Below are 13,338 nucleotides of genomic sequence, written 5' to 3' on the forward strand. Positions count from 1 at the left end.
GTTCTTTTCAGTCTTAAATAAATCAGAAATCTGCTTGTAATGAATCCTGACAGCTCAGTTTTCACTGATCGCAGGTTTGGAGCCACTAAAGCAGATATATGGCAGACTCGTGGACATCTCCACTCAGGAGTCAGAGAAGGTTTCTGTGTTTCCAGGTACAGTAACAGATAGATAACTTAGATAGTTGCTCTATCTATTGGTTCTAGATACTGCACATTAATCACTAATCAGCATCACTGTAAATGTTCAATTTTCAGTGGTCATTTCTTGGCCAGATGCTAAATTGGTCATCAAATCAGTCATAAAGGAACACCGTTTAAACCTATTTACGAATACATGAGGCAAAAATAAGATAAGAAGTAGTAGTTTGCAAAATAAAACATATACAAAGCAAACAGTTTTTGTAAGACACTGTTGCATTGTCAGAGCTTCTGTATAGCAAAGTATTCTAGAGTCAAATGTGAATCCATCTATCTGACAGCTGAAGTTTGGCTCAAATTGGCTAATGCAACAGGACAATGATCCCAGGCACAGCATCAAATCTGCTTCCTCAGAATGGTTGAAAAAGAAAAGAATCAAGATGTTGCAGTGGCCCAATCAAAGTTCAGACCTCAGCCTGGCAGAAATCCTGTGGCAAAAACTTAAGAGAGCTGTGCATGAAAAATCAGTGAACTGAAGCAACATTGTAAATAAGAGTGGTACAAAATTTCTCAACAACCATGTGAGAAAAGATGAAGTTATTGCTATTAAAAGTGGTTCTACAAGTTATTGAATCGTGCGTTGTACTTAGTGTTTTACAGCTGTATATACTTTAGTGTTGTATCAGTGTTAAGACAGACCAAGTTATTTCCCTTCCTTACATCTTTCTCACTGCATGTTTTCCCAGCTTGTTCTCTCAGTGGCAGCCCGTCAGCTCGGAGGTGGTACGTTGCTGTTCAGGCTTGTCACGGAGGTGCACAGGTGAGACACTTGGAAGATTCAAGAGCATAGATATGGTGCCTGTATATACAGCTTTTTTATGTGTGATGCTTTAAATTGTCACAAGTTGTCAAAGTCTGCACCAACGTAGCTATTGTGTCATTTCCTTTCTTACTTCTTACTTATTAAATACAATATCAGCTTTACAACAGTTTTATTCATCTTTGCAATGGCAAGTTAGGAATTGGTACAGAATGCCGTTATTAAAACTGCAAAAGCACTTTATGCTTCATACTTAACCACATTGACACACATTTGACAAGGAAACAATGCAGAATTTTACCTTTCAAACTGTTAAGTTGTGAATAAAGAATTCTGGATTTAGTTTAGTAATTGTCTCTTGTTTGGCAGTTTTGCACCTCTAAATGGGAAGAGTTGAGCCTTCACAGATGTGACGGTGAGGAGGAGAAACCCACTTCTTTGGAAGCTTGTTTGGGTTCTCTGAAGAACCAGGAGGCACCGGACCAAAAGGCTGATGAGCTGACACTGACAGAGTGAGATGATAATAATGATAATGTCTGCAGTTATTGTCCGTAACAGGGATTTGCTCCATCTATCCATTCAAGAATCTGCGTGACAGTGACATGTCAGCTCATCTGTTCTCAACTTTTAACAGGCTGATGGAGGAGGCTGCAGAGGGACTGCATGTGCTGTCAGACAAGCTTCCACCTCCAGGTACTGTTATCCAGTTAACATTGGTTACTTTCTATACTTATATATCTTCCGCCTTATAATTTTTATATAATTTGCTCGCAGTTTTGAAGCTGTTAACTTGGATCTTATAAGGCTTTTACTAAAAAAAAAAAAAAAAAAAAAATCTAGTTTGAGGATTTTTAATCCACAATGCTTCCACACAGCACTTCTCAGGTGACTTCGATGATTACCTTTAGGGCGCAGTTCGCCACTTCAGTTTCTTCCATTCTGCATTAAGAAAAAAAAACGAAGATTGGCTTGTTTTACTGATGGGAAAAAAGAACAAGAAGTTTGCTGCACAAAATAATTTCTCATGGGGCGATTGTGTCTTAGCCAAATCAAGGAATTAAAACTTCTTCTTAAAAGAGTGCTGTTGAATTTTAAGCAGTTAGATTCTGAAAATCTGCCTGCTGCAACCTTGTGGAAAAGGTTGCCTGCTGTACTGCATAAATCTGTGTTCACCAATGCTCTGACTTCTTTGCAAATCTCCCTCGTGAAGTGTTTTCTTTTTTGTTTGTTTTTTTTAAGAGAAGGTTTTTTGGCACACAGTCTCCGCAGGAGTTCAGAAACAGTTACCCTCTAACTTTAGTTACCCTGAGGAGCCAGAGTCACTACAATTCTTGTAATTTGGTTTTGATAACAAGCGATTCTGCCTACTTTTTAAAAGCTCACGACTTGCCTTGATACGTCCTACCAAGAGATGGATGGATGGAAAGAAAAAATTAATAAATAAAAGAAGGAAACACTGTGTCCTTTTGTTTCCTATGTTTTTCAATCAGGTAAAGCCTTGCTGGATGTTCTGGTGCTGGGCTCTGCTGAGCAGTCCCCTCCTGTTAAAGACCTCCTGCCTCTGCTGGGAGCCGTCAAACACATGTCCTCCTGGCATGCTGCAAAGATCAGTGTCATCACACAGCACACACCTGGGTGAGAAGATGAAAAATACCCATGCATTACACTCTATTAGGGGTGGGTTTTGATAATCGATTTATCGATTAAACCTCACAAAATTTCAACAACCACCAAACAGCTAAAACAATGAATGAGAGCAGGTACACGGATTCTGCACATAAATGTAAACATAAAGCGCGGAGCCGCTGACGGATCAGAATCAGTGAGATGTCGTCTTTCTCACCCGGTCGGGGCTGAAAGCCAACAGCTCGCTGATTCTGATGTTTCGGCAGGTCCGCGCTTTGTGTTTACGCCCTTTTCTAAAGCTGTTAGTTTGATCTCTCTCCAAACAATATTGACCGAACCAGCAGCAAAAGAAGATCCAAACTACGCTTCACATAAACATTGTCATGGATTCCCTCTGACTTTTGCTGTTTTGCTTCCAACACGATAAAATCACACTTCATGCACAGCTCTCTCTCTCTCTCTCTCTCTCTCTCTCTCTCTCTCTGTCACAAGTCTACCGTTGTTTACAGCGCTGTCGGCCGCTGTTGTTGTTGTTGTTTTTTTTTTTTTTTTTCTTTTACTTCTGAAAAGAAAACCTAATTTCTGCTGTTCAATAGACTTCTGAACAAATTTAAACTTTTTAAAATTATGCAAAATGCAAAACGCTTAGCCGTGTCTCTAATCAAACCGCTGTAACTTCAGAGGCAATGTTCATATGTTGATTAATGGTTTTCTTTCGTTTTTGATCTACTGCAGAATATTTTTATAAAATCCCAGGCCAGGAAAATCACCTTCATGTTTTTCTGTGTTTTATCTTCAGCTCCTACACACAAAGGCATCTTCTGTGATGCTCACACCTTTGATAAAGTCTTGCGAGTGTCAGCTTCCTTTTTATAGATACAAAAATATGTAAATGTACTGATCTGAATTATAATATTTCTGACTGTCTGAGGCAAAATTTCCCAGATACAAATCGAATTGAATCGAATCCTTTCGGGACCTTGTGAATCGGAATCGAATCGATTCTAGAAATCAGTGACGATACCCAGCCCTGCACATTCCCTCTTACTGAAGAATGCCAAATAGGCCTTCACTTAAACTCTTTAACAGCAATGCAACCTATGAAAAATGGGCTTTTTTGTAATGTCCTTTAATTCTTAGATTTTATTTTGTAACTTTGAAAGGAGCCTTGTTTTTACTGTAGGAAACTTTTCAAATAGTGCTATTTGTGAACTTAAGAGCTTGAAAAAAAGAAAAGTTTCACCTCTCATCCAAGAGGCTTCTTCAGTTCTAAAAACAAAAGGTGGAGAGTCCCAGGGATTTAGGCTACAGCCACACTAGACCGGATAGATTTGAAAACGGCGTTTTTGTCTGAAAACGCTCCGTGTCCACACTAGCGTTTTCAGTCGTTTTCACAGAGTTGTGGGTCCACATTGAAACGGCTGAAAACGCTTACGTTCCAGTACTGCGCATGCGTGAAACGCAAGATGATTCGGCCTGCCTAATTTCTGTCTGCCGTTTATTTACTTTCCGGCTCGTTGAAACGTGTCGGCAAAATGTCGAGGAAAAGCACCGAGTTTTTTAAATGGACTAACAATGAGGTGGAGTTGTTGCTGCGAGTAACACAAAAGTACAAAGTTGCAAAAGCAAGTGAGAATTAAAGAATTTGAAGAAAGCATGTACAAACTGATATTAATCTTTAATAGGGCTGTCAAAATTGAGAGCAAACAAAACAACTGCTGTATAATGCCCTCCACTATCTTAGTTTAATTTGTCACATGACTGACTAAAATGTGTCATCGTTTTCGAAAGTCTCCGTTTTCGCTGTCCACACTGCAACGCGAAAGCACCATCTTCAAATGTATTTGTTTTTGAGAGCGTTTTCCTTCGGGGAAGAAATTCGCCGTCTCAGTGTGGACGGGAGGCCAAAACGGAGAGAAAACGATGCGTTTTCAAACAAAAACACATTAGTGTGGACGTAGCCTTAATCCCTAGTATGGGCTTTCCCCTTAGAAGGAGGTCGTTGGGACCACTGTTGATTATGTGTGTCATTCCACGAGCCAAGGTGTGACAAAAGGTGTAGGTCATTATCATTACTTGGGGTTAAAGGTGAAATCAGTGTGAGTACATGGCCCATCTTATCATGTGACTTGTTGAGGTCACCTAAAGTGAGGTGTGAGTGGATTGTAGGTGGCAGACAGCTGATGGCCTCTTTCACTCCTCCAAAACCATTGGTCTTCCCGGTCCAGTATGTGAACATTGGCATCATTCAAAGAGTGACATTCATCTTTTAGCTGCAGATGTACCGTCGAGGTGACTCTCCTGTGTTGTGCCATGTGTTTGTGGAGTGGCTGTTTTGGTTTTCTAATGTAGAGGTCTGAGTGCTCCTCATTGCACAGCACAGCGTGCACTCAGACACTCAGTGTCTGAGTTTTTTCCTTGGGATGAACCAGGTTTTGTCTAAGTGTGGCTGGGACTGAAGTGCACTGAGATGCTGGGGTTGGAGAACATTCTCCTGTTTCCTCTAATAAACTTGGTACATAAGGGATGACAATGTTGTTCCATCAGTCATCGCCTTTCTCCCTAGTTGATGTCTGATCTTCTTTCCTGTGTATCTTTGGTAATTTGATGAAGGCCCAGTTGGGACAACCACATGTTTTAAGAGCTTTATTTACGTGTGTCTTCCTTCTCTTTCCATCTGTGCCTTAGAGGGAACGTTGGTAGGGTGTGGTGTAGGGTCCTGTTCAACCCAAGTTTGTGTTTCAGTGGGTGATGGGAGTCGATGAGTATGCATGAGAGGGTTTCCAGTGACTTAAAGAAGTCCATTTTTTCCCTTCATTTTTAAGCTCTTTAGACAACCATGACTTGGATGACTGGGAATGTACACAAACCCATTATTAATGAAATCCTCCTAGCTCACCACTAGGGGGAGTTAGATGGATAAATAAGAGAAGGTGCTGACTTGAAGTAATGGATGGATACACATGGATGAACATTTCTGCAGAAGCACTCTTAATGATAAAAACAACAAATTAACTTTGGCAACATGAAGACAGATAATCTCAGGAGATGCCAGAATGACCTTTTTCACCCCCTAACATAAGGCATCAAAACACCACCTACCTGATAAGAACTAGACATCTTAAATGTGACAGGCTTATTGGTATAACGTGAATGTACGATTAACATTTGCAGAACTGTTGTAGGCAATAAGAAAACCTGACACATGGGCTTGAATATTGCTGTCTAACAGAGAATAAAAGTTACTCGGGCTCATCAAGCGATTCTTGTTTTCTTCATTCAGATGGCAGAAAATGGCGTCCTCCATCAGCGCCGCTTTGGTCAAGCTGGCTGACTTGGACAGCTGTATTGACTCCAAAGAAATATGGAGGGGAAGCCTGCTTATCAGAGAGAAGAAGGTAAGGGTTGCTGGGGTAACTTCTGGAGATGGTGCACATTTTCAGACTAGTGATGTACTCAGATGTGCACAGGACAGTTGTGTGAATGAGCTGAATATTTTAAACAAAAGAACTGAAGAAACGGAGTCGGAGATCTATCCAATCACTGAATAAATATCAAATTGCTGTTATTATCAACTTCTTGAAATTGCAGGACACTGCCTCACCACAGTCAGAATTTGGAAAAGTGAAACTGCTGAAGCTATTTAACAAAACACAGCTCCAAAAAAATTGGTCACAATTCTCGCTTGGTGGTCAAAGTTTGAGACGGAAATGGATATGAGCAAAAATTTTAACTTTAATTTACATCACATATTCCATAAACTCCCCAGTAATACAAGTTTTTGGTTAAAAACTCCCCAAAGAAAAAAAACAAAAAACTTTGTAATTTTTACTGCAGCAGCTGCATAGCAGGTCTTTATAACTGTGGTGGGCCAAAAGGGCCAACTTACTATTGAGACGGAGGATTTTAATAAAGATTCTGTGGATGCTGTAAACCTCAGCTGTTTGTCAGTTACAGGAAAGCGGAGACCTCTAGGAAAGTGTGTCTGTGGATGCTGTTTTGCTTACCAAAGAGAGGACTGTGAAGTCTTGTGTCTGTATACACTTGCTTGGATGTAATTGTTCCAAACCTAGCAATGTGGGTGTAATTGGTGGTTTCAAAGGAGCAATGAAGGGAAAAAAGCTGTTTGGTAGGTACAGGCTGTTGAGGGAATGAACATCTTTTGTTTTAACCACTGTGTATGTGAGACTTTGTGTGTCTGTGTTTGCAATTTCTGGACAAATACTGTTGTGGGCCAGAGAAAAAGCCGTGTCCTTTTGAACTTTCCAGCTTGCTTGTCCTGGGCTTTTTATTACGAACACATCCTCCTCTGTCACATCAAACCTCTGCATGTCCTCCTTCACAACATCCATGAACCTCCACTGAGGGCTTCGTCTTTTCTTTCTGCTGGACAGCTCCATCTCCAGCATCCTTTGTCCAATACATCCACTATCCCTGCTCTGCACAAATGCAAAACATCTCTGCCTCACATCATGCTGAATGAATCTGGAAAATTACTGGAGGTCATTAAAGGGTCATGGGAAAAGGCACCGTCCTACTGGCATTGACCTGGCAGAGCTGAACTAGCTGGTATCAGTTCAGCCCAGCTTGGCCCACTTTGACCCATTAAACCCCCCTCCTATCAAGTTTTTTATTTTTTATTTTTTTTATTTTACTGGGGCATGAAGCTTATTGAAGCCAAGTGTTAAAGAAGATTGCTGGAAATAATGAATCAGTAAACATAAATTATAGCTTTATGGTGCAGTTTGTCAAATTTCTTTTGGCTGTCATATTCTTGACAGTTTTCCCTTCTCCTTGTCATGCTCATACAGTAGCCACTTGCTACTCACGAGGTAGGCCCACCATAATGCACACCTTACTTTATGATCCTTTTGACTTTTTAACTGCACCTGTCATTTAACTGAACATCATGTTGTTTCAGAAAGACTTGAAAGTAGCAGCTGAGACCATAAACACATCAGCAAAGTGTTTATGGAGGTCATAAATTGAGTGATATAAAGTGTATAAAGAAGCGACTAGCTGGCCATTAGAAAGAAAGCAGACTGAGATTCGATGGGGAAGAACTTCAACATCAATTTGAACAACTCTGCAGTGCTTTTGTGAAATAGAACAGGTTCCTCCAGTTTGGGCCAATAATCTCATGAATAGCATTTTAAAGAGTGAAGGTTATTGTAGCATCGCATTGATGCTAATTCTGAAACGAGGGTTTCACAGTCATGTGGATGTGGTGTTTAGGTGTCCTTATATTTGCTTGTTTCCATGCATTTCCTGCTTTCCTACAAAGTAACTGTTTTGGCGTCAAAGTAACCAGGCTGAGGTGATGTGACAGCATTTTTTTTTTCTGTTCCTACTCTGGAGATTACTTCAGGCACACTTGTTTTTTTTTTGTCTTTAAGTGAAAACTCTGGCAGGTGCAGTAGTTTTCTTTTCTCTGGACCGAATTTGCCAATTTTGTGCTGTTCTTTCATGGCCCTCTGGGGAGAATCAGCAATCTGTTTCACTGTGAGGTTTCCTTGCATGTCTCGTACTGATGGTGTTTTTTTTGTTTGGTTTTTTTTTTTTTTTTTTTTTTTAGAAATCTGGGTGAGACTTTCAGGTCTTATTTTATGATTTTAAACACTGATCGGCTGAAAATATAGATCTTGTCTTTCTTGAAACGGCTCAAAGTAGTGTCTTTGTGTTTTAGTATGTGTGGGATTTTTTGTTTTGTTTTTTTAATATTATAAAATGAAGGTGCAGTGTTGGTGACAGGCACAAGTCTGATATTTCTGAGATAGGAAATATTTTTAAGAACTAAACTGTATTTTTTTTAGTTTCTATTTTTTTTCATTACTGTATGTTTTTCAGTTTGGACCTTAATGTTGGGAAAACTCTGCTTCTAATCTTTAAGTGAAAATATTAAAAACAGAAAAAACAAAATTGAAAATGGTTTATATAACCTTTATAAAATGACATCTCTCATCTAGAGCCTCTACTATAGACTGTATGTAAAAGCTGGACACGGACACTGGGCCATCGACCATGGTTCAGTGAAGTTGAGCTGAGCGATTTTGCTGTCACCATCTTGGTATTTTCAAACTGCATGTGACAAGTAAGAGGCAGATCTGAGAATCTGAGGAGCACAACGCAGGCTTGCCCTGAAGAAGCTACTTTATCAGCCTTGTTAACTCTACTGGGGGTCATCTTTCGTAAAGGGAACATTATCTTGTTCACTTTATAAAAGAAAGACGTTACCAAGGCTTCAGTCACATGGGCCAAGGGACCCATTGGCGACCCCCTGACAGCCACCGATTGCTATGGAAAAAATATGAATGACCTGACTGGTTTATGAGTGCGAGTGGTTGCTGGAGGATGATGACAGTTGCTAGATGAAAACCAGTTGTAAAGATGTATTAGGTTCTGCACTGAAAACCTCCTTGTGTTTGCTTTCATTGCTACCATTGCCATGGTCATTCATCATTTGCATTCGAAACTCTGCCTTTCGAAACTTGTCGGTGGTAGTGGTAAGGCACAGCTTTCAGTTTAGAGGTGACTATTCTCTATTTCCTGTGGGAAACCAAGGACATTTGCAATCTCAAGGACATTTTTTTTTGGGGCACCAACTGATTTCATCCAGAATCATACAGCACCCTCCAGGAGCCACTGGCCAAACTGTCATGGAATAAACAATTAAATGAATAACTTTGCTGAGGCGATCACAGAACAATCTCTAGGACTGTGTAATGGACTGGAAGTCCCATAACCTTTTATACACCCAGACTTTCAAATTTTTATTTTTTAATTTTTTTAATTGAAACCAGAGGACTTAGAAAGAGTGCAGGTTTGGGGCACTCCTGCATTGTCCTCACTTTTAAGACTGGGAAGCTTTGACTATCTTTTGTGTACAGTCTGTGACCCTAACAGTAAAGTGTATAGACACCGTATGTTAGATTATCAACCAATGTGCTCCAAGTATGGTGCTCTAAGGCAGGCTCGCAGCGTCTCCTTCACTAAAGTGACCTTTTCTGAGTTGCTGCCCTCTGAACGAGTGAGTTCTAGAGACACTCAGTAAAAGCTTCAAGGTTTGGAGAAGCCAAACAAAGGAAAATTCCCAAAAGAATAAACCCTTCTCTGAGAGCAGCCAACACCATTTTACTCCCATTTGATACAGTTATGATGTCTCTATATGTGTTTGTGTACACGTAACTCCAAAGGGCACAGCTATGCCGAGTTATTTTTGAGATATTATTCAGACAAACACTGAAGCTGTAGCATTTGTTAAAATGCACTGATGTCAAACAGTTTGCATTTCTCTGTTGTAGGTTGTACAAATGTTTCTAACTGCATATACACTGACTGTGTCATGTATTATTTTTCTCCTCAGTGTGTGTCAGAACTCCGCTTTGATGGTTTTTCTCTGCATCAGATATCAGAGTCTGGTCTTTTGGAAGCTCCACACATGACCACTGACCACAAACTGCAGTCTGAGGTGAGCTCTGACTCCTAAGTTTCATTGGACCTTTTGTTGAATTGAACTTGAGATGACCTCAAACCAAACTTTGGAAGCATTTCACAGTTAATCAAAACAAGGCTGTCCTTTGGTGCTCAAGTTTTTGACAGCCAGCTCAGTAATCAGTTAACTATTTTCTCTGACTTTGTTTTCCAGAAAGTCAAATTAGTCCTTGTTGTGTCCTCCAACAAAGATTTAGTGCCCAGCTTGCGAGCAGCTGCTCACAGCAGCAGTCTTCCACCAGAGTGCTGTAGGGTGTGCACTTGATCCAAACTTTGTCAGTGAGAACGTCTTATATTGAGAATTGTAATGCAGCTTGAGAAAAGACTACTCTCTGTGTGTGTTTGTGCAAACTTCAGGGTAAAGTTTTGGCAGAGCAGATAATAGCCCAGTTTGTATTACTGTAGAGCCAGTCTTGCTTTCAAGCCGTCCAGTAGAACGAACCCCCCACTGTCTATTTCCAAATGAGAAGCGTCACGTCCTGGTTGACCTTTATTCACACTGTGCAACCTGTGACAGATGATCCATCAGTCAGATAAATCAAATGTATTTTATAAGCCAAATTATTGCCAACCTTTTATGTACGTATGACCTTGCCACCAGAAAATGACACAGAAATAAAGATTTATTATCTCATTGAGGCAGGCCAGTGGTGAAGGCTTCTTCCATGGGAAATCTTTTTCCTGCTTTGCAGTCTGATTTTTTTAATATATAATTTGTAGAGTATTTTTAATGGAGTTATATCACTCGGCACTCACTCTCCGGAACTGAGAAGCTGTTACTGAGCTGTCAGCTCATCTCGATGTCTCCATCCACTCTGAGTCTAGCCTCAGTTAATGTCTGTGTGTCAGAACTGTTGATTGTACATGACAGATATGAGTTCATGCCAAAACTTTAAACTGGTATTCACATAAATATCATGTTTGTGTTCTCTGACAATATATTTAACGCAGTGTTTACAGAACTCTTAATTTTATTAATATGCTATCAGTAAATATTAATAAGCCACATGTATAAACTGCAGGCTATATACAACGTCTGCTTCCAGCTCACTGTTATCACAAATGACAAAAAGCTTAGACTTGTTTTTCATATACAGTCGTATATAATAGATAGAAAATAAAACTGGGAATCTTTTGGCATTTTTTAGCCTCATTAGCAGCACGCAGCACACTGTGATGGTAAAAATCTCCAGAACTATCTAATGGATTGCCATTTGGTTTAGACATTGCTGGTCTGCTTGGAAAGACCCACTGTGATCCTGCTTTAAATAGCTGGGGGGCTGCACACTCACCGGCCAAAGGTTGCAGACTTGTCAGAAACTCTGCAAAATAATAAGAAAAGAGGAAAATGCAGGCAGAGAGTAGGATATCAGCAGAAGGGATGATTATAGGGGATGTTGATAGGAGTAACTTTTTTCAAATAAATATATACATGTTTATTTAATGTGGAATCCAGTGTAGTATACCTTTTTAATTTAGGTAGGTAGTCTTGGTTATGACCATATTTGTGAAGCTAATAAAATTCGTGCCAGCCTGTGCCATACTGTGTATCAGCCAAATATCACGGATGAGTTTGATTCTCAGTGACCCCGACCTCAAGGACAAAGTCGTAGTCAAAGAGCAATTTTTCTGAAAATCTTGTAAATGCAATAACTTGAGAACGAAGCGGCATAGGAGGTTCAAATTGATACCATAGGTACAGTTTGGTCCATAAATATGTGGATATCAAAAACATTTTTCTAATGTTGTAATTTTATAATTTTCTGGTAGAGGTTGATCTTGGTTTTGTCTGTCCAAGAATTTTTTTCCAGAACTGTGACGGCATTTTTAGATGTTTTTTCTTTTAGCAATGTCCAATCTAGCGTTTCTATTCTTGAGGCTTATGAGTGGCTTGCAACTTGCAATGAAACCTCTATATTTACTTTTATGCAGTCTTCTCTTTATGCTAGACTAGGATATGGGCACGCCTACCTCCTGGAAAGTGTTGTTCACTCTGTTTGTGCAGTTTACGGATGGCTTGTTTCACCTGCTCCTTCTACTGCATGTTGTCTGTTCACAGCAAAGCCTTCCACCACACCTCAAATCAACGCCCGGCATTTTATCTGATTAATTGATAATGACATAATGAAGGAATTGCCCACATCTGCCCATGAAATAGCCTTTGAGTCAACTGTCCAATTTCATTTGGTCTCTTGTAAAGAGAGGGTGGCACATCTTAAGGAACTAATCCCTTCATCCATTTGTAATGTGGATACCCTCAAATAAACACTGAGAGGCTACGCATTATGTCCATGTCCATAAATGGAATAGGTTTCAATAAAGAGGTAAAAACTTGTCAGTGTCCAAATATATATGGACCTAACTGTATGTCTACAAAAAATCTTGGCCGACAAGTTTTCCGAAAATCTTTTGAATGCAATAACTTGAAAACAGAGTTATCTTGGATTAACAAATTGATACCACAGATGAATCTACTAAACCTCTCAGACGAGTTTAGAAAACAACAATTTATCATAGTTACATTAATCTACCCGATTTCGTGGTAAGAACAGGTGTGTTTGAAGCTTCCTTCTTATACCAAAAAAGTACTTTGGAGTCCAGTATTGCACATAAACTGATCTGAACTGGAACCCGTATGCCAAGAACTGTCATCTACTTCATCACAAGAGAATACTGAAGAAATAAAAGCATTTCTGATGTTTCACTTACAAACAGCCGGGCCTTGTGGGATGAAAACATAAAACATGTCTAAAGATTTTCTGGATGTATATGTAATATTTAATAGCTCATCTGGTTAATTACTCTAGGAACTCAGCTTTCAGTGTCATTTTCATGGCATATAAGATAAAAGCTAACATGTTATCGAGTTGAGGAGAATATTAGTCCCAAAACCCTTTGGTCATAAAGGAATGTCCAACTCTAGTTCTTACTATAATAATGGCAATCACAGAAAGTGGCAGTATTCTCAGTGGTTTATATCTATGATGGTTTTATTATTTCTTATTCCTGGTTCTTACTCAGCCATTTGCCTTTAAATTGATATGGTGAATAAAGTCACTAAGGCTCATACCCTATTAAGATCTACTGAGACCTGGGAATGATGTGTTATACAACTTGTATTTACAGGGGATTTGTGCCAGTGCATCGGCCACCAACACCAGTTGTGCCTTTTAGAGTTTTATTTATCTCTAAGAGCAGAACTGTAATGTGATGAACTTTCACTAACATTTAGAATCTGAGGTTGTGGCTTTGGCCAAGTGT

The 13,338-nt window shown here is 39.6% G+C and overlaps 1 protein-coding gene across 1 annotated transcript in view; it reads left to right on the forward strand.

Moving 5' to 3' along the window:
• mtbp (MDM2 binding protein) overlaps positions 1-13,338 on the forward strand; it is a 45,481-nt gene that overhangs the window by 420 nt on the left and 31,723 nt on the right. Inside the window, exons 2-8 of the mRNA XM_080896977.1 lie at positions 75-155; positions 887-960; positions 1,330-1,472; positions 1,595-1,653; positions 2,451-2,595; positions 5,870-5,984; positions 9,950-10,054. Coding sequence (XP_080753103.1) covers positions 75-155; positions 887-960; positions 1,330-1,472; positions 1,595-1,653; positions 2,451-2,595; positions 5,870-5,984; positions 9,950-10,054 — 722 coding nt within the window. The remainder of the gene's footprint in view (positions 1-74; positions 156-886; positions 961-1,329; positions 1,473-1,594; positions 1,654-2,450; positions 2,596-5,869; positions 5,985-9,949; positions 10,055-13,338) is intronic.

The sequence above is a fragment of the Rhamphochromis sp. 'chilingali' genome (genome assembly GCF_963969265.1).
Source record: "Rhamphochromis sp. 'chilingali' genome assembly, chromosome: 11".
Lineage (NCBI taxonomy): Eukaryota > Metazoa > Chordata > Actinopteri > Cichliformes > Cichlidae > Rhamphochromis > Rhamphochromis sp. 'chilingali'.